The sequence below is a fragment of the Vespa crabro genome, chromosome 23 (assembly GCF_910589235.1).
Source record: "Vespa crabro chromosome 23, iyVesCrab1.2, whole genome shotgun sequence".
In the NCBI taxonomy this organism is placed as follows: domain Eukaryota; kingdom Metazoa; phylum Arthropoda; class Insecta; order Hymenoptera; family Vespidae; genus Vespa; species Vespa crabro.
Genome location: NC_060977.1, coordinates 2351227 through 2378868, shown reverse-complemented (window position 1 = coordinate 2378868; position 27642 = coordinate 2351227). Strand labels below are relative to the sequence as shown.

Below are 27642 nucleotides of genomic sequence, written 5' to 3'. Positions count from 1 at the left end.
GATATTTGAATCCAAATTATTATTATTATTATTATTATTATTATTATTATTAATTAATTAATTAATTAAAATAAAATATTTACTAAAAAAGAAAAAAAAACGAAGAATGACAATTAATATTAATAATAAGATTATATAATAATTAATAATAGGAATGAAGTACAGATAGAAATTTCTCTTTGTTTTCTTTTTTTTTTTTTCTTTTTTCTTTTTTCCTTTTCTAATTTTTGTTTATTTTTTCTTGCAGATTATCTTCTTGGCCCTGATCTCGTCATTGATCGCCTCGTCCTTCGCTGGCCATTATGAGGAGGATCATGGTGATTCGACTTACGAAGAAAAATCTAAACCAGTGGAAATACCGATTTATAAAAAATATGGTGAGATTAGAAAAAAGAATAAAGTCATGTTTTTCTAAATTCGATAAAACATACAATAGAAGTCCATCTTATCGTTTGATATATCTTTTACAGCTATTCCAATACCGCATCCTGTACCAGTAGAAATCCCTCAAGAAATCAAAGTACCTATACCCCAACCTTATAAAGTTCCGGTTGAAATTCCTCAACCTTATCCCGTTGAAGTTGTCAAACATGTTGAAGTACCTGTTGAAAAACCAGAACCATATGTTGTTGAAAAACACGTAAGTATGTCCCTCGTTCATTTTTTTTTTTTTTTTCTTTACTTTGTCGGAGATTATATCAATTAATCAATTTAATAATTAATCGATTGTTAGATAAAAGATTAGTGTATCAATATTAATTTTGAGATAGTGTTATGGTGTAATCGAACTCACCGCTCTTTTTTTTCTTTTCTTTTTTTTTTTTTTTTAACGTTGACATAAGCTCCAAACGAGCGTGAAGGTTATAATGGCACATTATATCTTCATTTTTAGGTCCCTTACGTCGTGGAAAAGCCGTATCCAGTTTACGTTGAGAAGAAATTTCCGGTTCCCGTGGCGAAACCATATCCCGTCCACGTTCCAATCTACAAACACGTTTTCCACCACACATCGAAGGGCAAGGGATGGCATTAAAAAGGAAGAAGTTAGGGGGAAAAAAGAAAGAACAGAAAAAAAGCGATTCTGTCTATTCGAAGGACGTTAATCGATATAATAATTTAAGAACGTCATTAATTTATTACGAGTATCATTAGATAAAATGTTTTTTTTTTTCCACGAGACGAGATATCCACGTGAAATTTCTCTCTCGCGTTGTTACGATTATTAATTTTGTTACTTGTTTTATTTTTTTCTTCTTTTTTTTTACTCTTTTTTTTTATATCACCTTTTGTTAAGTTTTCCTTCCTTTTCTATATATTTTCTTTAAAAAAAAAAAAAAAAACAAAAAAAAAAAAACAAAAAAACAAAAAAAAAACAAAAAAAAAATGAGTAGTAGTTTATCACGAATAAAAAAAAAGAGAAAGAAAAAATAAAAGAAAGAATCGTTGAAAATAGATCGATATCGTCAAGAAACAATAAAGAAAAAAGCAAAAGAAATAATCTACTTCATTTGACTTTTCGACATTTGAAATATTAACTTTCAAAAGGAAAGGAACGTAATGTGTTTCCAAAAAAAAAAAAAAAACAAAATTAATAAACAAATAAATAAAAAGGAAAAGATAAGAAAAAAAAAAAGGAAGTTCCGAATTTTCCAAATTCTTCCCTCTGAAATTATTCTTCTTCCTCCTTCATTCATTCCGGAAGTAAAGAAAAATAAATAGGAAGTCGAACGTGTTATCCGGTATTTAGTTTCCTCGTTTGTTCATAGTTACGATTTAACTTTGAAAACAAACCAGCAACTGCATGATCTCGATTCCCCATAACAAGCTTGACGGCCTGGCTTAACTCGACGAGACGTTAGCGCGTTCCTTACGCAGACGTGTGAAACCACTTTTACTTGGGATGCACTTTCACTGTTCCGCTCCGAGATACTGGATAGAATCACCGACGATTCAAATCTCGAGATCTGTTCTACACCTGGCCACACCCCTCGCACGATCTTACCTTTCAGAAATATACAGATAAAATACAATAAATGTTTCAACATAAGTGTATTTCGTCTTCTATTCTTCTCCCTTTCTCCCTTACTCCCCCCCCTCTCCCTCTTCCTCCCCCCTCTCTCTCTCTCTCTTTCTTGGTTTATTTTATTTAATATCGACACGAAGAATGTGAAATAACTCGATTTAACTTTCTTCTAATTTTCTCATCTCGACGTCCTTTAACCATAAATTTCTTTTTACATGGATATGATACTTACAAAACAATATATAAATATATATATATATATATATATATATATATATATATATATATACTTGGGTCATTAATCATAATCTAAATTAGTTGAATTATATATTCGAAAAGATTTATTATTAAATAACCGATGAGTTTGGGTTCTGTATTTTTACGTTTCGTTGAACTTTACGACCCTTTGTAAATTTCAGATAATACTAAATTTACATGCATATGATATTGTCTCCCGTTCCTTCCTCTTCTCCTCCTCCTCCTCCTCCTCCATCTCCTCCCACCCATAGCCATCGGCATTTAAATATTCTCTGGTTAATTTATATCCGATAGTAAGGGAATTATTCACAGATCGTTAATCAAGAAAATTAGACCGTGACATTGTGTTACGCTGTTTTAGTTAGTTCGTTCTCCTTTTCCTTTCTATCCATGAGAGTTACCTCTATTATGATAATTTTGATAATTTTTATTAAAAAATATACCTAAGAGAGAGAGAGAGAAAGAGAGAGAGAGAGATAAATGGAGATCGACTCTCTCCTTCTTAACTTTCAATTGGTTTTATCATAATAAAATCATTTATCATAATATAAAACGAAAGCATTCATTTTTATTTTTTCCTTTTTTTAATCTTTTTTTTTTTTTGTTTCCTTCATTTTTCATTTTTCCTTTTTAATAGATTAACATTTCTTTTTTGACTTTTCGACGATATATTAATTATTTTTCTTTTTCTTTTTTTTAACGACGATCTTTATGAGTCCGATGAATCGACTTTCATTTGCTTTTGATTTATATAGAAAAATGATAATAATAGGTTTTCGTATGATGAATGCAAAACGGAATGTTGCATCTAAAAATCTACACTCCGAGTCACGATTACATTTGCACAGAAGCGTGATGGACAGCTTTACACTAACCCTCTACAACCAAGCGAGCATCAACCGTTGTTGTAATGAGGAGAAGGGAGAAAGTTGCATCGGTATATAAACTCTTGGCCGTGACTTTGAAAGTATCAAAGAGACGGTGAAACGTACGGTGAAAGAACGGATTTGCGGGAGTGCTACATTCGCGCAAGTCATTTGAAGTCAAAGATGAAACTTTTTGTGAGTAATGAAATAAAAATTTTATAATAATAAATTTAAATCATTTCAATTATTAATAATTTATATTATTTCTTAATAAATACGTAATATATAAAAAGATTTCGTTAAAAGTGAATGAATCATCGTAATAAAATAAATTAACAACTGTTTAATAATAAATATATATATATATATATATATATATATTTATCATTGATAATATATTTTTTGCAAAATATAGATATTAGCCAGTATGGTGGCTGCTGTATGGGCCGGTTACGAGGAAGACCATGGTGGTTCTACCTATCACGAAACTTCTAAAGCCGTGGAAATACCGATCTATAAAAAATACGCTATACCGATTCCACATCCAGTACCAGTTGCTATACCGCAGCAGATTAAAGTACCGATACCACAACCGTATCAAGTAGAGGTACCAGTGCCACATCCGGTGCCTGTGGAAGTAGTTAAACACGTTGAGATTCCTGTAGAAAAGCCTGAACCATATGTGGTTGAAAAGAAGGTAAGCGTTGATCGATCGGTAAACGTTTAGACCACGAATTAGAGAATACAGTTTACTGTAATTTCTACTTTATCGACTTTGATTTTATAGATATACATATATATATATATATATATATATATATATATATATATATATATATTTTACTTTCGATCCTTACTTTTCTTCGTCTAATTGAAAGTCCCCTAGGTCCATATATGTACGTATAAATTAAAAGAAATTCTTTTTAGGTACCGTACGTAGTCGAGAAGCCTTATGCAGTAACAGTCGAGAAACATTTTCCAGTACCAATACCAAAACCATATCCGGTCCATGTGCCAGTTTATAAGCATGTTTTCCATCATCAAAGTAAAGGACACGGTTGGAAACATTGACGTGAAATGACACGTAAACTCGACAAATTTATTGCCAAAAAAAGAGTATATATTAATTAAATTAAAATAATGAAAAAAAGAAAAAAGATTAAAAAGAAAAAAAAAAACGCGTTACTCGAGTAACTTATAATTTAAAATTTAGTTAAGTTTACACATTTTGTAAATAATGTTATCTATATAATGTATCGTTGTTTTTTTGTTAAATAAAAATTGTCCATTTGTACGGGTCGTTAGGTGATTACTTTCCTCCCTCGGGTGACATAGCCGTTTAAGCCAAATCGCTTGGGTAGACTGAAAGGATTCGAAAGTACTAGGCTTAATTGTGGTTATACCAAGACGTTTAGCGAACTGCATTCTACCGCTGCAACATTACCTTTTTTAATTCAAGAATCATTTACTTGTGAGGTACGGACTGACCCCGTTTACTATAAGATCGAAAACAAAAGAACCGCCGCGGCGAGCATCTTTCTCGAGAGATAAATCATTAATTCAACCTGGACATGACGATTGTTTCTTCATTTTTTTCTAATTCTTTCTTTCTTTCTTTTTATTTATTTATTTTCTTTTTTCTTGTGTTTTTTTTTTTTTTTATTTATTTATTTAAACACAGCTTTTATAATCGTTTCATAACGTGGCTATAACTCATGGCTATTGTAAAGACAAACGTCATTGATCACTGCGTAATTTATTAGCTCAATAGGCCTGAGGCAAAGAGTATTATAAAATTCTGTATCTTAAGGATAAAATGAAAGAAAAAGAGAGAGAGAAAAAGAAAAGAAAAATAGTCCAACAGAAAAAGATCCTTAGCTTTTATTCGAAAATGCGGATACGTCGTTCTAACCATGGCGTTATCGTTGTGGTCGTTACCTTCGGGCTATACCTCGAGCGATCTTCGACTTCTATCTGTGCACGCCTATTTCAAATGGTTTTGTCCATGTGTCGTAAACCCCGTCACCTGTATAAAACGTCAACTACTCGGCCGTGCCCAAGATATCTATGTACGTATGTATGTACGTACGCATGTATGTACATATATATACATACATAGGTTCTTACAAGAGCCGCAGAATTTATTCAGGAAATACCGGGGCGCGAGCAATTGCATCATTACAGGGCTTGAACGCACAACGGCTGCTTTTTACGCCGCTTAAGGGAATCTCAATCGACTTCGGTCAACGAGTTACTTATGCCGCCTAAGCCGAGGAAAAGTTTATAAAACCGGCAAGTACCAACGACGCGCTTTTAGTTTCGTTCAGGACATTCATTCTATCGGTCATCTTATACTAACTATTTCAAGATAATAAAAGGAAGACAAAGTTAATCATGCTGAGGTTACTGGTAAGCGATACGCATCAGCGAAACGCTTTTCTCCTTGACGCTTTTCTCTAACTCAACGATATAATCTACTTTGGCACGAGGGAAACTTCGCACGCTTCTGCATATTTTTATTGGCCTGGACTCTTATTTTTTTTTTTTCTTTTTTTTTTTTCTTTTTTTTTTTTAAAGAGAAATCTTGTCACCCTGCTCGCTCCGACTGCTCGTTATATGTTTCATATTTATATAGAAAACGATACCCGAAGTAAAAACATCGTTTTTTTTTCTTTTTTTCTTTTATCTTTCCATTAGTATATATTCCTTTCTAATCTTTAGATACCATGCCTGTTATGGCTGGCGAGCGTTCGTTCGCACAGCGTTCATATGGACATGATGGATTCCGGTACAATGGATTCTTCATTGTCCAAATTGAAAAGGGGCTACGTTCAAGACCCTTGTCCACCGCAGTACCACCTTCCCGCATATCATCAACCAGCTGTTCTTGTAAAAGCTTATGAACAGCCCAGTTATCCGAAAAAGGAAGTGACAGTCCATCAATCACCACCTCATATACAATATATATCAAGTCATCAACCGAGTTATACAATTATTCCAAAACAATCGGTGACTTACGTGAAACCGCAGGTAATAAGTTATCAACCCGTTCATGCACCATCGTATTCGGTCCATCCGATTCAACCTGTCGTCAAACCATGGGTGCCATCTTATACACCGGCTAAAGTGATTTATCAAAAGCCAATGTATTCTTATGCCCCGGCTTATCAAAAGCCAATGTATGAGGCGCCGAAAATTTATTTTAAAAAATACGAAGTTCCTGCTGTACAAACGCAGGTGATTTATCAAAAACCAGGAATTGTCTATCAAAAACCAGCTGTTTCAGGCTATGTTTATCAAAAACCAGCTGTTTCAGGCTATGTATATCAAAAACCAGCCCCACAACCTATTTCCTACATCCCACCAGCGCAACCTAAAGTTGTTCACATACAGGCAGCTCCAGTATCATACGTGAAAATTGCTCAACCGCCTCCAATAGTACATCAACCCGTCTATCTTCCACCTGCTCCAGTTCATCCACCTCCAGCTATTGTCAAAGTAGCGAAACCTATGTGCGACTGAAATCATAAGGATCACATGAAGCCGAGAAAAAAACCTAATTTAATCACCATCGATTCTCTTGACCATCATGAAGTAAGAGAAACAACTTAGCTCACAAGAAACAATGAACTATTTCCTAATGGAAATAGATCAAAACAATCGAGCTACAATTACCTGCCATAATGAGCCACCTTTCTTGATCGTAATTTAGTAAAAATGCACTTTTGTAATGTCTACACTCTCTACCAATAAATAATCTGTCTTACGTAATTACGACAATAGTAAGTTTTATCATATCCCACGCTCGTGCTTTAAAATGGTCTATTATTCTTCTTCGAATTTCCTTTAGTCTTTTAGATCTCACCAAATTTTGTAAGTATCCCTCTTATGAAATCACTGGGGTTATTTATTTCTTTTTTTTTATTTTTTTATTATTTTTTTTTTTTTTTTCGTAAATAGACGAGAGTAACCGTGTACATAACTCGAGTATCCCTTCTCATTCTAACGATCTAACTGTGAATGTAGGAAATAAATAAAATCCTTTAGAAATGAAAATCGCGTAAAACCGTGGAAACCGTATAAAGAATATTTTAAAGTTTGACGTGGTTATTATCTATACTCCTAGGAAATCAATGATACGATAGAAAACTAATTACGTGTACGGTTTCCAAGAGATTTCAAAGAATCCACAGCGTCGTTTCGTCATACATTCGTAACGCTACGTAGCCAATTGCACAATGCCTTCGGCAACTGAGGTTCAATCTCCGTTTAGAAACCATACATCGTACTTACATGTTGTTTACTAGCTCTCTAGACCAAATCTCAACCTTCCCATACCCACGTATATACCTCGAGACCATGAATCCGATGTATCCTGTCCTAAAGAAGATACGCCATGGAGTCTATTGCTGATTATAAACATCCGCTAGTACTTTAGCATGGATATTCGCATCAGATATTTCAACATTTCTTTCGGGGAAACCGAGTATAAAACTAACGTTGCTTCTTCAGATACACCACAGTAGAAATAGGCGAGACTGTTCAACAAGTAAATAAGCTATGAAATACTTTGTGAGTTTGTCTTAAAATTTTTTTTTCTTCTTCTTCTTTTTTCATAAAAAGAATCTTCTTGTTTCCTTCTTCTTCTTATTATTTTTTTTTTTTTCTTTCATTCGGAAAACGAGTAAAAAAGATTCGATCTATCACTGAAAACATTGACGTGTTAATTTTTCAATGCTTTTTTTTTTCTCTTTTTTTTTTTCTTGCTCTGTTCCATTCAGTTATATATCATGGCAATAGCCATGTGCGATGCTGCAAGAATACCACGTCAATTAGAGTACGAACATTTTCCGAATTTTCGAACGATTTATCACGGGCACGGTGCAACTAGCTATCAAAACGTACACGTCGATAATTACGAAGATCTGCCTCTTTCATCGAATTACGTGAACGGAGTGAGTGATTTGGATTTGACAGTACATCATGACAGCGATATCGTGCCAATTTTAGAACACTCTAATGAATTGGTACACGTTGATGAATCAAATGCGGGTGAGTAATAGTGCTTTCATATAAAATTTCTTAAAATAAAATATAATAATAATAATAATGTATATACATATATATATATATATATGTATATGTATTAATTGTTTACTTTTAGAAATATCATCTTTTAATGGAATCTTATCATCGTCCTATCACGATATAGAGACAGAACCTCACCCATATTACGATGAACATTATGAAAATCATTTCGACGATCATAATATCGAAGAACATCATATATAATAATTTGTTACTATAGATATTACTTCATATAGTCGATGATAATAAACGATTTACAATATTTGACTATTAATCTCTTTATTTTGTCTTTATAGATATATATATATATATATTTATTTATTTATTTTTTTTTGTTTCTCTTTCTTTTTCTCATTTTCATTATCATTTTCGTTATACATATACGTACGTATATGTGTCGTTTTAGTACGTACATACATAATTAAGGTACAATCCGAATTTTACACAGAAGTACGCATATATGTACGTATAAATTAGTATAACAACTTATATTTAAATAACGTTATATTATAATGAAAACAACGACGTGGTATTTGTGATTTTCGTTATGCTAGGCTCCGATTTTAAAGCTATTTACAGTGATATTTGGCTCACGATTTGTTCACCCACTTTGGACCAAGAGATAAAGTTTTCTGAAAAAGATGAACGATTTTCGCAAAGTGGTATATATATATATAAGTATTTTTATTATTATACGCATTCAGTCCGAAGAAATTACTCCAAGGAGCTGTTATTTAATACTCTATTATTCGTCGATATATTAATATATTTTTATCGACTATTACCTTCCACAATGAAAGTTTCATTTCAACATTATAATCATATCGTTTATAATATGGTCGTGATATCATCACAGTTAAAGACTGTAGCATTATTTTTATGACATTTAGGCATAAAGAGAGATACGTGCATCCATGCGAATTTTTTCCTCGCATAGATGCACGTTCAATAGAATCTGACAATAACCTCGACGATCAAAAAATATCTGGTTCAATAAATTCAATGGTGTGTTAATTCGAACGGCCTGGTTGTTGGATCACGTTGTTATATTATATATAATATAAGTAATATATATATATATATATATATATATATAAACGTTTCATAATATATTACGTTATATATATATATATATATATATATATATATATATATATATATGTATATACTCTCTTTTTATATTATATATTGTTATTGTGTTTCTTTCATGTACCTTATATTGTACCATGACATATATATAAAATATTTATACATACACGTACCTATATATATATATATATATATATATATATATATGTATATGTATATGTATATGTATATGTATAAAATATTTTATACTTATTATATACCATAGGAGAACATGACTAGATCACTTTAGTTGTATTGACTTTCTTATTATCCTAAATAGTTTTGCTCGCGCAGCGATGGACACAACGTGGAGGTACATCAGTATATATATATATATATACTGATCTTTTTTTTTCTCCTGTGTTCTTTTTTTTTGCTTGCTTGTTTTATCTTTTTTCTTTTTTTTTTGTCTTTTTTTCTTTTCCTTTGTTCAGTTTTTTATAAAAAAATATTCAGAACGATTAACTAGTTACGTTAGGTTTGATTAACTTGACGTTTTCGTATCTTCCAACGTTCCTGGACTTACGTATGAACGATGAAAGATTCGTGAACGACAATTAATGAGGCTTGATCCCAATTCCAATTATAATTACTGATACTGCGTATCCCATAGTTAAGAGGTCCTAAAAGGATGCTCGTCCCATTGTGGACGGTGTCTCGTGACTTGGAGCAGTTGCTGAAAGTAAATCAAAATGAAATCACGCGTAAAATTCGGTCTTCGGTCCCAATTCGTATTCCATTTCTTCGTTCTTGTACATATCCATGATCTGCAAAAGAAAAGAAAAAAATAAAAGAAAATAAAAAAAAAACCATGTCTTCGTATGCGATTACTTTTTTTCTTTTTTCTTTTTTTTTTTTTTTTTTTTTCGTATCCAACATATCATGAACGTTGAACTTTCGATAATAATGTTAAAATAATATGCCCGAATAATATGTATATATATATATATATATATATATATATATATATATATGATTATCGTAATCTGATCACTATACCTCGTCCCTTACCGCATTCATATCTTTCTGCAGCTCCTCCAATTGCTTCTCGTGTATGACCTTTAACTTCTCCTTCTCCCTGTTCTGTATCATTTGTGCTATCTTACGTTCCTCCATGAATTTCTTTGTATTGTTTTGTTGTTTCTCCCTGAGCCTACCCTCTTTGATACCCCGCGTCTTTAAGGTCTTATCGTTCATCACCTCTCTCATACTCTCGACCGATAACTTTGCCTGTCTCGTATTCATCTCTTTAATCTCACGCTCGTGTCTTGCCGCCAACTGTTTCTGTTGTGTCCCCTGAGCTGTCATACATGATTTCTTTAATTGCATACGACGTTCCTCGAGATGAACTCGTACTAATTCACGTTCCTCGCGACGTTGTCTATCAGCTAATCGTGACCATTGACTCGTTTGCTCGTTCACGGCCTGTCGTATTATCGGATCTCTCGATAATTCTGCTTTGCTAAATAACGAAAAGACAACAAAAAATATTTCCTTTTTCTTTGCTTCTTCTTCTATCGAACTTAAAATACCTTTGACCCTATCAAAGTATCCATAGCTTCGGGCTATATTCTATTGGAAAAGGAAAAAAAAAAAAATAGAAAATATTTGATAGCTTACTTCTTTCCTTTGATTATCTTTTCTATCGCAACACAATGTTGCTTTTGTACGGTCATCTTTTCCTTCTGATGCCTCTTCTTCAAAGATTCCAATTCCTTTTGTTGCTTTCTCAAAACCTTTTGATAACCTTTCTCTAACTTCAAGGATTCCACTGTAATCGGATCGAATTTTATTTCCTCTGTGAAACAAACGATTGACGATTATTGATTGATCCCATTGATAATTCAATTTTAAAAATGAAATAAGTCATGTTTCTCCTTTTTTTTTTCTAATTACCTCTAGGCTTCGCAGCTTCTTGATGCTTAGTAGGCATCGAATTTGAACTACTTTTACTGTCACTCTCCTCGATCCCAAGTCCGCGCATTTTATTCTGCGACATACTTTCGTTGTTCTTGAAAGCACGCGGTGCAGTTAAAGCGTCCATAAATTCTATTGAAATAAAAGAAATCGATATAATAGAGTATATCAATATGAACTGTCCGTTCTTACCTTGAAAACCATCCGGTACATAGATCTTTATTTCTATATTGCAAAAGAGCATAGGCAAAGACATAGGAAAGTTTGCCTCGGTACGTAAAGAAATATGACGGTAGCCAGATTGCAAACCGTCTAAAGGAACTATTCTTTGGCCAAGAAGCTTTCCATTTGATTCGTCATAGACGGCGAATCTTAAAGCTGCCAAATCCGGCAATACAACTTTTCTAAAGAGGAAAGGCTCCTCATTGTATACCGGATTGAGGCCATTCGCTGGTACGACTCTTGTACGAAATTCTTTTCTTATTGTGTCAGTTGGTAAACCATACATTTCTACTTCGACATAGGTACCAACCTTTTTGTCCGAAAGAAACTGGCCCGCTATTACCTAACAAAAAAGAAAAAAAAAAATTAATTTTTAGAAATGATAGACCGTACATATTCGAGGAATAATTATCGATACTTTACCTGTACGCTACATTGTATAGCTATTACACCATCGACTGGACTTTCAGCAAATGGATCGAAACTTCTATCAGCACGTCTCATGAAATCCGGCTTGAGAAGATACCCAGAGGATCCATTATATTCGAACTTGCCCTGGTTTAGTTGCATCGGCAGATCCGCCGTTTGAAAGTTCAGTGACACCATTTGACAACCGGCGTTCCAGAAGACCTAGTTTAAAAGAATCGATCGATCGACCGAAAAGACTAGTTCAACGATTCTTTTCCATTTACTAGATGATACTTTCTTATTGTTCAAAATTACCTGTGGCATATAATTCGAGGAATCAGCTCGAGTACCCTTTGGATATATACGACTCATTTGACGTTTATTATAATTAACGAATTCAATGGCAGATGTCTTTAAATAATTCAATCCGGCTGTTTCCGCGAAGGAAGACATATTATGATGAATGTTCTTTTCTATAAAAGATATAATTATATACAATATATATATATATATATATATATACCTATATGGGAATAATAATCTCATAACGATATCAATATAATGTAATAATTGTAATTATTAATCCATACGTTCGGCGACGTCAAAACCCGGAAATTTTATTGGCTGAGCGTAATTGACCATGGAAGAAAGCCACGGATGAACGTTCGTCGTACTTCCGGTATATGGTTGAGCCACAGCCAATTCCAAGCTTTCGCCGAGACCAGCTGGACCGCTGCCAGATTGCTGTTGCTGAACACCGGTCGTCGATGACGTCATCGAATCCGTCGAAGTTTCATCCTGAAGATCAAGGAGGAAACATTATTATCAGCATAGTACGAGTATGGCCATTGAACAAGGTCAAATCTCGATCGTCTTATCTTTTAATTTATTATAAGATACTTTACCTTCGAAGGTTGCTGTTCAACAACTGCAGCTACGACAGGTGGCGCACTTGCGTCCTCTTTAACTTCATCTTCGATTACAAATTGCCCTTGTTTGAACAGTTCGAGTTCTTGCTTCTCTACTTCTGGCTTGAGACGTTTATTTTTAATAAGTATCTTACGCTTCAACATGTTAGGCGATGGCAAGGATACCCCCGGTTCCAGCTGTTTTATGACATAGTACATGATTATTATATGTTCGACAGTTGATCTTTATCGGCTAATGAAATTTTATCGAGCCGATGATCATTGACGTAATATTTATGATCATCGAATACTTAATAAATATTCATATTTTCTACGATATAAGATTATTTCTCAGTAAAGTATTTTTTCTTTTTCCTATTTTTTTTGTGTATGTATATATATATGTGTGTGTGTGTGTGTGTGTGTTTATTTTTATCTTTTTCTTTTTCTTGATTTAATTTAAACTTACAGGAAAATCCTTAAGAGGTTCCTTCAATAATAAATCTCCAAGTATCTCATCGCAATATTTGGCCAATTTATATTGCTGCTTCTTACTACAGTGATTCTCAAAGCTGAGTATAACTGGATATTCAGATGTTATGAAGGCTGTATCTCTTACGGCATATATTACATCTTTGAAGAGTATGTCAGTGCACATCGCTTTACCATGAGTTATTATCGGTTCCTCGTCTTCTCCCTTTCCATCCCAGCAATCCAATTCGACGCATCTTTCGTTAAAACGAGATCGATTAATATCAAACGAATTGAACTTCATTTGAATTTTTTCTTTCTTTCTTTTTGTTTTTTTTTTTTTTTTTTTTATAATTAGAAAATTTTAATTTCGAGATATTGACTTGCCTACAACCAGCGAGCAAAACTTGTCTGTACATTTCGACGCTACTCTTTCCGCCAAATTGACGACCACTCAGGTACGTGTTATGGCTCGAATTGATATAATAATGAGCCAATGGTTGGTCCATGTCCATATAAACGTCCAATCTATCTAAGAACACCGGTGCATTCTCATCCGACATCAGGTATCTTATGAAGCCGTCCTTCGTCATCGTTTCTGAAAGGACGTGATTGTTTCTGAAAGGATGCCGTTTCGAAGGTATAAACTAATTCGAAATATAGCGATTGGTGATAGATATTTTAGTGCGTTAAAGAATCTCTAGGAAATACAAGGAGAAACAAATGGACAGATAGATAGATAGATAGTTAGAGAGAGAGAGAGAGAGAGAGAGAGAGAAACAGATAGATAAAAAAAGGAACAAAGAAGAAGAAGAAAAAAAAACAAGAAGGATTGCAATGAACGAATTTATAGAGAATGTTCTCTATTTCGGCTTACTTTGATTTCGGGCAGTTTCATTCTGCTCGTAATCGTAGATAATTTCTAACGCTCGTTTCTCATCGTATAGAGGATATAAAATCTCGTTTAAGGTCGGATCACGTTGTTTCTCGTTGAGAAAGGTAATCAACTGTTCGAGGTTTATCGTGTCCGCCTTTCCTTGTGTTCTGAAATGTTCCCGAATAAATAATCGTTAACACGGAACTCATTCGCGCAATCTCATCGTTGATTATTTGAATTGCGCAATACACCGAATATCGTTACCGAGAATTGTTCCTCTTTCCGTGAAAATATTTCTTACTTACATCGATTGAAAGAGCTCCTCTATATCGTTCCTCGGGCATATTTTATGATAAAGAGCATAAAATGCATCGAAGGTAAAGTCGTCCGGTTCTATAACGTCATTCTGAAAGGCAAAAAAAGACACTTTATTACGGCTATAAATTAATATACATATATATATATATATATATATATATATATATATATATGTATATATATTTATGGTTCAATATATATGCACATATATATATATGCATATACTTTGAATCATAAATAACTCTTCCATTTTCAAAGATACATGATAAATACTTTGCCACTTGGTAGATCTAAATCAGAAAGACATTGATAGACAAGCTTCTCAGTTTTTCCTGATGCAAAAGTCCTTGCGACTACTCTCACCGGAACTTTTCCATTTGGATCGACCAACATTCTTAGTCTCATCCAACTAAAACATATCAAAAAAAGGATCGTTTATCTTTTCACCGAAGTTCAGAAAAGGCAAGACATATATATATACATAGAAAAAGAGAGAAAGAGATAGATAGATAGATAGATAGATAGATAGAGAGAGAGAGAGAGAGAGAGAGAGAGAGACAGTGAGTTACTTTATTAAAAAAAAGAACCATTGGATAATTTTGTTAAAGTAAATTCACAAAGGTGAATTTTTCAATTGGAAATTTCGTTTCAATGGAGAAACCTAATGTCAACAAATGAATATTCATCGGAACAGAGGAAGGAAGATATTAGAAGGGAATTGTTGTCTCTTCGTTGGGGAATCCTTTTATCGCACGTACGTATGTACATACGTACATACATACTTATATAACTTATATAGATATGTCGTCTGCGTAAAAGCATCGAGACTAATTGTCTCGTGACGCAGAACGAAGAAGCTACCTTTGTTTACGTTGTTCTACGCGCGTATCGTATCGTTCGAAACGCTTTTTAACTGAATGCAATTTTATTGGCAAACTTACTGTTTCTTCAGGCATGTCAACGGACAAAAGTTGTTGGCTTTCACGTTGTGCGTAATCGATCGTACACCATCCAGCCATATCTATCATGGTACATGAAACATATACAGATGTAATCATTAAGACGAATCTGATTGAAATTAAGATGAATATTCTTTTTTTCTATTTTTTTATTATTATTATTATTATTATTGTTAATTATTATTATTATTATTATTATTATTATTATTATTATTATTATTATTATTATTATTATTATTATTAGCGAGTAATTGTCGAGTTCTCTTTATCTTGCTTTTGTCTTTTTTTTCTTTTCCTTCGTATATTCAACAACATGTACTTATTAACATAGTAAATGATAATAGACGATAATTGGTCAAACGGAATACTGAATGATATTTTATCGTTACAATTTAAAAGTCATTTAATGAAATGTATCGCATGTAAATGAACGTATATTGTATATAATGATCGAGTAGAGAAATATTGAAGAAAGACAGAGACAGAGAGAGAGAGAGAGAGAGAGAGAGAGAGAGAGAGAGGGAGAGAGAAACAAAAAATAAAAAAAAGAAAGAAAAGAATAAGCAAGACGACAAAGAATAAGAAAAAAAAAAGAGAAAAAAAAAGAAACTAAATAGAAAATATATAATCATCGCCACGTGCCACAATATGTGCTTATACAAAAATGTCAGCTTCATCATTATGTGGTATAAAAACTAACGAGCTCGTGGCGGTACTGTTATCGTAATCAGCGTTACCTTGGCAGTCGCGGCATCCGGGCAAACGACGTGCTGATAATTGATGTTGGTGTAATCGACGCCCGAACAGATGGTCAAACTTTTTTCATCTAGTTGCTCACCGTGTTTGGAAACTAATTTATCATACAGCTTTGGATCCTTTAACAAGAGTTAAGTATATACATACGTTTTTTTTCTTCTTTCTCGTTTTTTTTTTTAGTTTTTTGTTTTTGTTTTTTTCTTTACCTAACACTCGTTACAATAATTCTATCATACATACGTACGTTATTAAGAAATTTATTTAAGAATTATTACGTACGTAAGAAAATATTAATTGATAATCTTTTATGAATAAGAAAATAAAGTATTTCCAAAAGAAATGAAGATAAAATTGTTTTGAATTATTTAATTTTACCTTTGGCACTCCACCGGCACGAATATCGCTCACTTGACACAGTTCTAATACATCACCGTCCTATAGAATAAATGAAAGAAGATAATCTTGTCATTTAAGAAAAATCATATTTGAGGAAAGATTTATTAAGGGAAAAAAAAAAAAAGAAGAAGAAGAAGAAAGAATAAAAAAAGGAAAGAAAAATGTATTAACGCAAACACGAGATATAAGACGTAATTGAAAAGAAATGAAAAAAAAAATATATATATATATATATATATATATATATATATATATATATATAGCTATAATGGAAATGAATACATCACCTTTCCTTCGCTCTGCCAATAAATAAAGAAACCGTACACGTCGACCTTGAACATACAGTTCATCTCAAGCTCCGTATTGTCCTTCTCCTCAGACCATCGATCAAAGACGCATCCATTACGAAGTGCTTCCGGCACTTCGATCTGCCAGTTGAATTCGAATCTCTTCGTCATCTTCCACTATACACTTCTTCCAAGTTAAAGATCAGATCCTTAGTTTCTTCCCTCGAATGGATTCTGACGAAAGATCGAAGACGATACCATTAAATCTTACGTTAGCTCGTTTATATCTTTTAACAATTTTAACGTTTACTTGCGAAGCAATATCGATTATAACATTTTCAAATAATTATATGTATATATATATATATATATATATATATATATATATATACACATATATTCGTACAAATGACTATAAGTTATTTCTTAAAAATAAATATCTTCTTCCTTGTTTTTCTCTTTTTTTGCGACGATCCAATCGTTAAGAAAAAAAAAAAAAAAAAGCAGAAAGAAACAAAAAAAAAGAAAAACACAGAAAGAAAAGAAACTTCAAATCAAGATAGATCGATTGATTATCTCTCAACAATTTACTATAATTTCAATGATCTTACATAATACGACGATAAAGAAGATGAGAGAAGAAAAAGAAAAGAAAACAAAATGAAAGAAAAATAAACGATAAAAAGACAAAGAAGAAGAAAAAGTAAAGAGATGAAAAAAAATGGAAGAGAAAAGAACGAGACGTCCAATCACAAGCTCGTTATCACGTTTTATTATTTGAAAATGCATTCGACGATGTGTACATGTTTTAACAATCTTGTAACTATACGACCCCGATAGATAGATATTCACATGTATACATATGTCATCCCTTAATGGTATTTTATGAAACTCAATCGGGCATTAACCCCGTTCGAAAGAAAATGCGAGAGACACTCGCATGATTCTTAGCCAAGTCTCTCTCGACTTATCATCTCTCGTCGAGGTTCTTTTTCTTCTTTCTCTTCTTTCTCTTCTTCTTCTTCTTCTTCTTCTTCTTCTTCTTCTTCATCTTCTTCTTCATCTTCTTCTTCATCTTCTTTTTCTTATTTTTCTCATCGATCTTCTATACATACGCGAACACACACGATGTCATTCGCAAACTCGTCTTTTTCTTTCCTCGCTTACAGAGGACAAAAACGAGTAAACGGATAACGCATGAACGTCGTTAATATTCCAAGAGGTACGTTTTGCTTAAGATATTCCTTTTATGCGAGGTCATAGTCAGGGAGCTGACCTCTCTGAGGCATAGTGAGTTTTACGAAAGAGCCTTTTCTTCTTATTCACGTAGTTTCGCGAGAACCTTTATTTCCGTGGAATTGAATCACGTAAACATACACATGCATACATACATACATACATACATACATACATACATACATACATATATACATGCACGGATACACGCAGATCTCCATGAGGATCATCCAGGAATATAATTCGAAGATTCGTAACACGTGTGTTTTCTCTTTTCACTGAAAATTCCAACACCAACGCGAAACCTCACCATACGGAATAGAATTAGACGAAGCGGAAAGCTTTCCAGGCATCAAAGCGATTCGATATTGATAACGGTCTAGAAACCAAGAGATAGAGAGAGAGAGAGAGAGAGAGAAGAGAAAGGAAGGGAGAGAGAGAGAGAGAGAGAGAGATATCACCCAGAGATCTGCATAGGATGTTATTATTTTAAGCGGTACACGACACATCGAGTCAGTCTTTGCTACGTCAAAGTCTAAACCATCTTTTTTCTTCCTCTTCTTTTTTTTTTTTTTTTTTTTTTTCTTTTTGTCTTTGCTTTTTTCTCTCTTTCTCTTTACTAGCATCGTTGCATTTATTGACCTTTACTAGCTTCGTGCACTAACTAAGCGTAACTAACGAAAGAAAATGTCAGAGATATTGGTGTTAGGACGATGCCCGTGGGAGTTATCCATATTCCCTATTCTATCCTTTATTCTGTATGTTTTGTATTTTATTCTTTTTAACTTTTTCTTTCTCTTTTTTTTTTTCTTTGTTGTTTTTTTTTTTTTTCTTTTCTTTCTTTTAATAATAATCCCACAGGAACGAAATAGAAAAAACGATTGTCATTCTTATACGAGATTCAATAACAGATGTTAGGAACAGAGCTTTCTTTCTTTCCTTTTTTTATTTTTTTTTAATTTTTTTTTATTTTTTTTTTCATTTCCTTCGTTTTTCTCTCTTGTCGAAATTATATCGTCGAACAAACAATTAATCACGTTTCATTGTACGAACTATTAAACGGGAGAATAAAAATTAGTATCCTGGACTATGAAAATAGTCGTAACGTGTCAAATTGTAGAGCAAGTCGTTCAAATTTCAACACTCAATTTAGAAAAGTATTGCAGCTAAAAGGAGGATAGAGTGGAATCAGGAGTGGATGGGAGGAAGGGGGTGGTGTGGAGGTGGTTGGAAGAGGAGAAATAGGAAGAAAGACCTTCCAGTTTATGTGGCACTTTTATCTCCAGGGGTGCATAAAAGAATCTCAGGGAGAGGAGCTTATGAAAGCGAGCTAAGCAAACTTACGACGTTAAGAGCGTCTCTTCCGGGCCGGGTTGCTCATTTTATTTTCCCTCGGTACCTACGACACGAAAGATCGAATATAAACTTAATGCATTTTACACACACAGACACACACATATACACTTGCACGCACACAGAAAGAGAGAGAGAGAGATACACACAAGTGCTCGCGCGCTTGCCCGCGAAGATTAAACCTCAAGGTCTCTCTTTCTCTTTTACACACACTCATACTCTTACGTATATACATACACCCACATATTAACACACACACATATATATATATATATATATATATTTGCAATTTCACTTATATATAGATTCACGGATTTTGCTGAACTTTCAATCGTAAATGCTTATTTGACAGTTACAGTCAAATAGTTTATTCGAAAATATCATGTACCGTTTATTCAGCTCTGTCTTTAATAAAATCAATGATCCGGAAAATTCGCTTGCTGTTTGATTTGAATATTCAATTTATATATATACATATATATATATATATATATATATATATATATATTTATATACATGTACATGTGTATATACATAAATACCTAGATACGATTTCAAAAGCATCGAATTATACAACATTTAGTAGTAATACGCGAAAATATCGAAATAAAAATGAAGAAAAAAAAGAAAAAAAAAGAAAAAAAAAGAAAAAAAAAAAAAAAAAGAAAAAGGATAACATGGGATCGACATTACTTTCTATAATTAAAGTGAAACACGAATGTTTCGTGATGAAAATACGATCAAGATATTTAATGAAACTACGTGTTTTCTACGATTAACACGTCAACACAGCTGTCAACGATCATCGCTTATTTGCTCGTATATACGTTCGTACGATCGAGTTGAGTTAAATGAGGATAAAAGAAGAAAAGACAGAGAATTAGAAAAAAAGAAGTAGAAGAGAAAAGAAAAAGAAAAAGAAAAAAAGAAATATAATGCTTGCCGTATGTGTTACTTAGAATTATTCGAACTATCCACCTATCTACCTATCTGTCTGTCTGTCTGTTTGTCTGTCTTTTCGGTTCTTCGACTTTGGTGCCTATTAAAAGATCGGCACACACGACACCAACTTATGCGAGCCTTTCTAGCTCTTCTAATTGTTAAACTGGCTGCGTACGATGCATGGCGCTTATCGTACACGGACATCCCGAATTCTTATCTCTATCCCGTGTCTTATCTTAATTGGTATATATACAAAGGAAAAAAAAAAAAGAAAAAAAGAAAAGAAAAGAAAAAAGAAAGAAAGAGAAAAAGAAAAAGAAAAAGAAAAAGAAAGAGAAGAGAAAAAGAAACAAAGGAAAAGAAAAAAAGAAAACGAAAAAAGAATTATAAGCTAATGTATATAGATAGATACACATGTATGCATAGATATGTACGTATCGTATATATATATATATATATATATATATATATATATATGTATATATATATACATGCATATCTTACCGTTTTCCGAGCAAACATTAATTTGATTTGACGTAATTCGTTTGCCGTATAAGAATCGTTAAAACAAAGGTAATTATAACAATGTCCGATCGTATCTTTTCGCGAATGTATTCTCTATCGAATGGGCGATTGATCGATCGAACACGACAGAATATATATTTAGAAAGCATCAATCGAAGTTACGTACATTCTATATTCTGTATGATTTCTCTCTCTCTCTCTCTTTCTCTCTCTCTCTCTCTCTCTGTCTGTCTTTCTCCCTTTCTCTTTATTTCCCTCTCTCTCTCTCTCTCTCTCTCTTTCTCTATATATATATCTCTATCTCTATCTCTTTATCTCTATTTTTTCTCTTTTCTTTATATCTTTTTTTCTTCATCTAATCGATTAGAAAAAAAAAAAAAAAAAAACTATTAAAATTTATTTTTACTGATAAATTTTCAACATAAAGTTTCAAACATTATATGTTTGTGATATATATGTGTGTGTGTGCTTTGATAGGAAGAGAACTGGTTGTTATAAAAGAGATTGAAATTAGAGATATCGCAAAAAGGTACTCTTCTCGTTTGATACTTTATCCTTGATAAAAATGATTATCCTTGTGAACGCTTTTATACTAAGAGAAATCATTCCCTGTTATTTTCTTCCCAGAAACGCCTCTTCCTTTTGGCTATTAATCTTTATCAAAAGGAACTACCACTATTACTATTATTATTATTATTATTATTATTATTATTATTATTATTATTATTATTGTTAGTACCACTACTACTAAGTCGACGATAAACAGAGGCGTTTATCAAACGATCATCTCGAAGGTTTTAAGAATGAGTAAGAGGAAAAGAGAACAGAAAGGTAGATACAGAGATAAAGATATAAAAGAGGAGAAAAATGTTCTCGTTCACGTAAACGTTCTCGATGATGACGCTTCAACGAATGGCATCTTTCTAATGGTCGACCATTAACGAGAAATTATTTTCTCCTAACGTACGAAAATAAGTTACGCGCTAAATTTGTCTGTCAATATCTTTCTTCTACGCTTTCTAAGAATAGTCGAACGTATAAGTAGACTGTTATGTTGATCGTAAAGAACGGAATGTCAAGAGTTTACGATAAGCTTGGAGAAATGTGAAAGTATGTGTATATCACATGAAATACATATATATATATATGTATTTAATTTATTCAAGCCAAACATAATATTTACGATATTCATTTCGCGCCTATCGAACTATGTATGTCACTTAGAATTGATTTTCATTTGAAACTATATATACGTATGATCGAAAACAGCTGATTTTACGTAAATCCACGATCATAATATCATAGAGTTCGTGCCATGGCACGATCTTACGTCTTTCAAACCGAAACCTTGTATATATGAAAAGTGTAAACAGATGAGCAGACCAGTGTGCTTACGAAAATAATGTATCCATGCGAACGACGTGTCTCGTGCTAGCTTTATACATATATGCATATATATATATATATATATATATATATATATATGTTTTTATCTCTTCATTGCTCAACGAATAGATTTTTGGCGGTTTTACACGACAAACGAATTATTCCTAAAATCGCGAATTAACGACGCGCGTTATAACGAACAAGGATTGTTAGTACCTTTGCAGAGAGCTCAAGTGCGTGGAATAATTATTCTCGTACACGAGGACTTGTTTTTTTTTTTTTTCCTTTTATCTTTTTTTCTTTTCCTTTTTTTTTTGTTCATTCTCTTCCTCTTTTCTCTTTTCTTTTTTTTTTTTTTCACCTGTCAGCCTGGAAAATGGTAAAACTTTTTTTTTCGACTGAAATTAATGTGCGATTGATCGAGAGAGAGAGAGAGAGAGAGAGAGAGAGAGAGAGAGAGAGAGAGAGAGAGAGAAATAAAAAAAAAGAGGAGACGAGGAAAAAATAAAAAAAATAAAAGAATAAAATATAATTGTTGTTGCTCAGGAGGAAACTTCGTCTCTTCTGTTTTCTTTTTCTTTTTTTTTTTTATTTTCCCCGCTTTTTCTTCTTACAATCTCATTTCTAGTTAAGCAAGCTCATGTAACTTTATAACTGCGTATACACTTATAAAATATCAGTTTAATTATATCAATTCCATTGGTATTTCATATACAGTAATACTCAAGTAAGAAAAGATTTTTCACGTTCAAGTAACCTTCATCTATTTTCTTTTCTTTTTTGCTTTTTCTTTTTCTTTCTTTCTCTCTCTCTCTCTCTCTCTCTCTCTCTCTCTCTCTTTCTTTTCCTCTTTTCCCATTTTAGTTCCATTTCTATCGTACTTGATTCTCATGCAACTCTTTGAAATTGTATACACAAGCAGTGTACGCATAATTTAGCCGTCAAAACATTCGTTTTTATTTTATATACAAAAATAAAGTAGACAGATTGTTTATATATGCAAGTAGACTTCATTTCTTTTTTCTTTTCTTTTCTTTTTTCTTTTTAACTCCATTTCTATCGTACTTAATTCTCATGTGACTTTGAAATTGCATACTCAAATAATATTATACGCATAATTTTACCGTCAAAATATATGTTCTTATTTGATATTCAAAAAAAAAAAGAAAAAGAAAAAAAAAGAGGAAAAAAAAGAGAAGAAAGAAAACAAAAAGGAAAAAAAATTGTTTACACGCGCAGGCAGACAATATCTCTTTCCTCTTTATTAACCCTATTTCTATCGTAAATCTCTTGCAACTTTGAAATTACATATTCATATAATGTAGACATAATTCTGCCATCAAAGGATTCATTTTTACTTTATATTTGAAAATAAGTAAAAAACAAAATTTTCACGTATCAAAAGTAGACCATTCGCTCTAGTTTTTTTTATTTTTTTTTTTTTTTTTTTATTTTTTTTTTCTTTTTTCTTTTCTTTCTTTTAACACCGTTTCTATATCGTACTTAATCCTCGTGTAACTTAGAAATTGTACGGTCGAAATAATTTTTATTCACAATTTTTTTGTCGTATTGAGAAAAAGAATTCTAGTATTTAGTTACAGGGTATTTAATTTCTTTTTTTCTTTTCCTTTCTTTCTCTTTTCTTTTTTTTTTTTTTTCTTTCTTTTTTTTCTGTTGAAATAGAAACAAAATTAGGTTATATGGTAGTAGGTATTAAACTTTCGTGTACTTAATCAATTCGAATGGATGGGTGAGCGCCCTAGGATCGTCAATCAATAATTATGTAACTTCCCGTAAGTTACGAAGGATGAACGTAACGTAACACGTTTGACGCGACATTGACCGCTCAATTACTTAATACCTTTAATGGCCACTTAACGAAGAATGGAAAAGAAACGAGGGTTGTTACCCGCTGTGCTTTCATCATGAGCAGATCAAAAAAGGTTCTTACTATGTTGAATGCTCGATACGTTTTATATTAGTTTTTCAAAAAGATCGATAAATCGTTTGTACGATCGATTTATAAACTTCAGATGATAATATATCACGATTATGTACCTTAACGTATCAATATTTATTAAGCAATGAATATTAATGCAACAAGGAGATTAATTCTTTTTCTTTCCTTTTTCTTTTTTTTTTTTCAGATAATAAGTAGATAATACCGAGCAAGGCACGCCTCCATTATCAGTGTTTCAATTCTGAATGCTCATTAGCGAATGATTATTATTGTTATTATCATTATTATCATGTTGTTATGTACCAAAGAAGAAACATTACACAACCACACCGATATGTCAGTTAGATATATATATATAATGTATGCGTACCTAATTGATTTTGTTCCCTTCTCTAATTGATAAGCTAATTAACGAACTAATTAAATTTCATGAATTTTTATTTCACTTTAAATGCGCTTACGCCTTGTAGAATGTAGAAATCTTCGTTTTTTTTTTCTTTTTTTATTTTTTCTTTTCTTCTTCTTTTTTCCTTTTAATGATTAAACCGTAAGAGCTATTTCGATACGCAGGAACGAAATCAAACGAAACGAAAAGAAAATGAAAAGAAAATAGAAGGAAAATAAAAATATATGAGTTAACGATACGAAACGTTGAAATAACGAGCCCGAGGAGGGCACCTATCGTTCTAACTATTTTTTTCTCGTTAGCACGAGTATACACCTTAGTATCTCGCCGTGAAAACATAAGTTATCGAATGAAAAATAATATTTTCCAATGAGATACGTGTCGAGAAAAAGAGTTTCACTTTCTCGAATCTTGACAAAAAAGAAAGAAAGAAAAAAGAAGAAAAAGAAAGAAAGAAAGAAAGAAAGAAAGAAAGAAAGAAAGAAAGAAAAAAAACAGAAGAAAAAGCTAAATGAATCGAATGTTATTATATCGAGTAGATCGAGGCGCTTGCAACTTTTCCTTGACCTCGAAAATCCTACAGGAAGACTTCGAAGTCAGGGTCGTCTATTCCGCTCGTCTTCCAACCTGCTTCAGCCCCTTCTCCCCGCCTGACGACCCTTCTCTCTCTCTCTCTCTCTCTCTCTCTCTCTCTCTCTCTCTCTCTTTCTGTCTTTATATTTCTTTTTCTCTATCTCTTTCTCTACTTCTCACCCAATTGTTCTCTTTCACCTCGAATCACCTTCCCATAGACGTACAGAAATCCTTCGAGGTTCGTCACGATTGCTAATCAGTATTTCTCTTTTTATCTTTCTTTTCTTCTCTCTCTCTCTCTCTCCCTCTCTCTCTCTCTCTCTCTCTCTCTCTCATTCTATCATTTTCCCTTCTACTTTAAGTAATTCAGTCATGACACGTACGTTGAGCACGTATGAAACAAAGTACGTAAGTATGCGTGTACCTACATTGAAGTTGCGTACGACGGAGCATACTAGCTACGTGCTTGAAAGAGGGAGAGAGAGAGAGAGAGAGAAAGAGAGAGAAAGAGAGAGAGAGAGAGAGAGAGAAAGACAATGCTCCATGGCTTAGTACGCGGGCGCTTTCGTGAACACGGTATTACTTTGACAGAGTAAGTAGGAGGGAGAATGGTTGGTGATTAAGCAAAGAGAATGAGAGAGAGATATATATATATATATATATAGAATGAGTGATAAGGTGGGGGCAAAGGACGGCGGCGTGTTACACCGTTGACAATACGCCGACTCGTGAGGTGTCTTTCCTTTAATTAGACGTCATTCTTCCGACTAATGAGAACGATTTAAAGTTCACGTAAGAATTACGAATCCCATTAAGAATCCTTGTCGATCACCAAAATTGGATTTACGTAAAAAGGATACGCAATAATAATAATAATAATAATAATGATAATAATAATAATGATAATGATAATAATGAAAACTTGTTTTCTATTTTTTTATACATTAAAAAAATTTCAATTGGCGATAACAAATATAATATAAATAATAGAAAATATAACGAGTTATATTATTTCGATAATATTGAAAGTTAATGTTAGAATACATAAGACGATTAGATTATCGAATAAGAGGGAGAAAAAGGAGCGGTTCATCGTAGTTGATGCTGCGTATGAGTGTGCTTACGAATGCACGCACAGACATAGATACACATATATACATACATACATACATATATTATATATATGTGTATATACACACACAAATATATATATATACATATATACGTATGCATATACGTATACATATACATACATAAATCTATACAGATACAGAGAAAGGGAAAGGCATTTATAAAAAGGTGTACACACACACACACACACACACACAATTAAGTTCCAAAAAGATACACCTTAGTTTAGAAGTCTTACCGTTTGATTCGATCTCCTTAATGAGAGGAATTACCGGCCGGACCCGGGCAGTTGTAACGATCTGATTAATCTTTCCATTCTTTTCTTTTTTTCTTTCTCTATCTCCTCCTCTTTATCTTCTTCTTCTTCTTCTTCTTCTTCTTCTTCTTTTTCTTATTCTTCTTATTCTTATTTCTTTTTATCTTCGTTTTCTTTTTTTTTTTTATTCTTTGATCGAAGCTACAATACTTCACTGAGCTCTTCTTCTTACGCTTCCTCTCTACTCGAATGTCTATCTATTCGATGATAATAGCCTTGTCTCTCTTCGGAGTCGTATGACCAGAACGGAGGCGACGACGCAAGAGAACGCTCCACTAACCGAACGCCTTCCAGGCGCGGTGGAAGGAACTGACGATGCGGCACCGTCTGTTGACGGGCGAGACATTCGCCTGGCTCGATACCGTCCTTTTCTCCTGCGCGCATGTGCCGTTCCAATAGCTTTGGCGCTAGGTTTTACCTTTATCATGCTCGGTCGATAAACTAGATCCCTAACAAGTTATCTCTCTCTCTTTCTTTCTCTCTCTCTCTCTATCTCGCTAACACTTCTATACGTTTTGTATATATTTTATCGAATAAATAATAATATAATAGTTACATTCTTCTCGTTATATATATATATATAAAAGGAAAGAAAAATAATTTAGAGCAAATCGAATATATTCTTTTTTCATCATATATGCACTATATTATATTATATATAAAATCGATTAATACGAAGATTTCATTAGAAAGATATATTATCTACAATTAATACGAAAGAAACAACAGTTTTCTTTATTGTCTAAACGTTTTTATTATTCGTTGGACAGAATTATATTACCGTTCGTTGGTAATGAAGGAATCTGTCTTTCTTTTTTGTAAACTCTTCGTAAAATTTCAATCGCTATCTATGAAGCTCCGTCGGTACGGTAGAACGGTACATTTTTTTTCTTCTTTTTTTTTCTTTCTTTTTTTTTCATTATATTTTAGTT

At 32.7% G+C, this 27642-nt stretch overlaps 4 protein-coding genes across 5 annotated transcripts; 3 read left to right on the top strand and 1 right to left on the bottom strand.

Moving 5' to 3' along the window:
- Positions 1–238: 238 nt before the first annotated feature.
- On the top strand, positions 239–1092 carry LOC124431939 (proline-rich protein 4-like; the record flags this gene model as incomplete). The annotated part of the gene is made up of 3 exons (XM_046980365.1): positions 239–377; positions 471–640; positions 893–1092. Coding segments are annotated over 3 exons (450 nt in total), but the record flags the coding sequence as incomplete, so codon positions are not given.
- A 1856-nt stretch (positions 1093–2948) lies between these two features.
- Positions 2949–4265, top strand: LOC124432019 (MAGE-like protein 2). The gene is made up of 3 exons (XM_046980501.1): positions 2949–3342; positions 3563–3844; positions 4075–4265. The coding sequence occupies exons 1-3, from the start codon at positions 3331–3333 to the stop codon at positions 4216–4218; spliced, it is 438 nt and encodes a 145-aa protein (XP_046836457.1). The 5' UTR covers positions 2949–3330; the 3' UTR covers positions 4219–4265.
- A 117-nt stretch (positions 4266–4382) lies between these two features.
- LOC124431999 (early nodulin-75-like) lies at positions 4383–6918 on the top strand. The gene is made up of 2 exons (XM_046980459.1): positions 4383–5556; positions 5869–6918. The coding sequence occupies exons 1-2, from the start codon at positions 5542–5544 to the stop codon at positions 6667–6669; spliced, it is 816 nt and encodes a 271-aa protein (XP_046836415.1). The 5' UTR covers positions 4383–5541; the 3' UTR covers positions 6670–6918.
- Positions 6919–9787: 2869 nt separating this feature from the next.
- LOC124431998 (1-phosphatidylinositol 4,5-bisphosphate phosphodiesterase-like) lies at positions 9788–27054 on the bottom strand. 2 transcript variants are annotated; one of them, XM_046980456.1, is made up of 20 exons: positions 26633–27054; positions 19463–19517; positions 16883–17116; positions 16575–16634; positions 16181–16318; positions 15426–15505; positions 14758–14893; positions 14472–14572; positions 14167–14333; positions 13677–13887; positions 13288–13546; positions 12816–13016; positions 12501–12708; positions 12226–12383; positions 11926–12132; positions 11473–11845; positions 11260–11412; positions 10984–11161; positions 10363–10825; positions 9788–10130 (listed from the first exon to the last, which is right to left on the bottom strand). In XM_046980456.1, the coding sequence occupies exons 3-20, from the start codon at positions 17051–17053 to the stop codon at positions 10062–10064; spliced, it is 3333 nt and encodes a 1110-aa protein (XP_046836412.1). In that variant the 5' UTR covers positions 17054–17116; positions 19463–19517; positions 26633–27054; the 3' UTR covers positions 9788–10061. The 2 variants fall into 2 exon arrangements, with proteins under 2 accessions (XP_046836412.1, XP_046836414.1); XM_046980458.1 differs by having other exon boundaries at positions 10375–10825.
- Between the last annotated feature and the right edge of the window lie 588 nt (positions 27055–27642).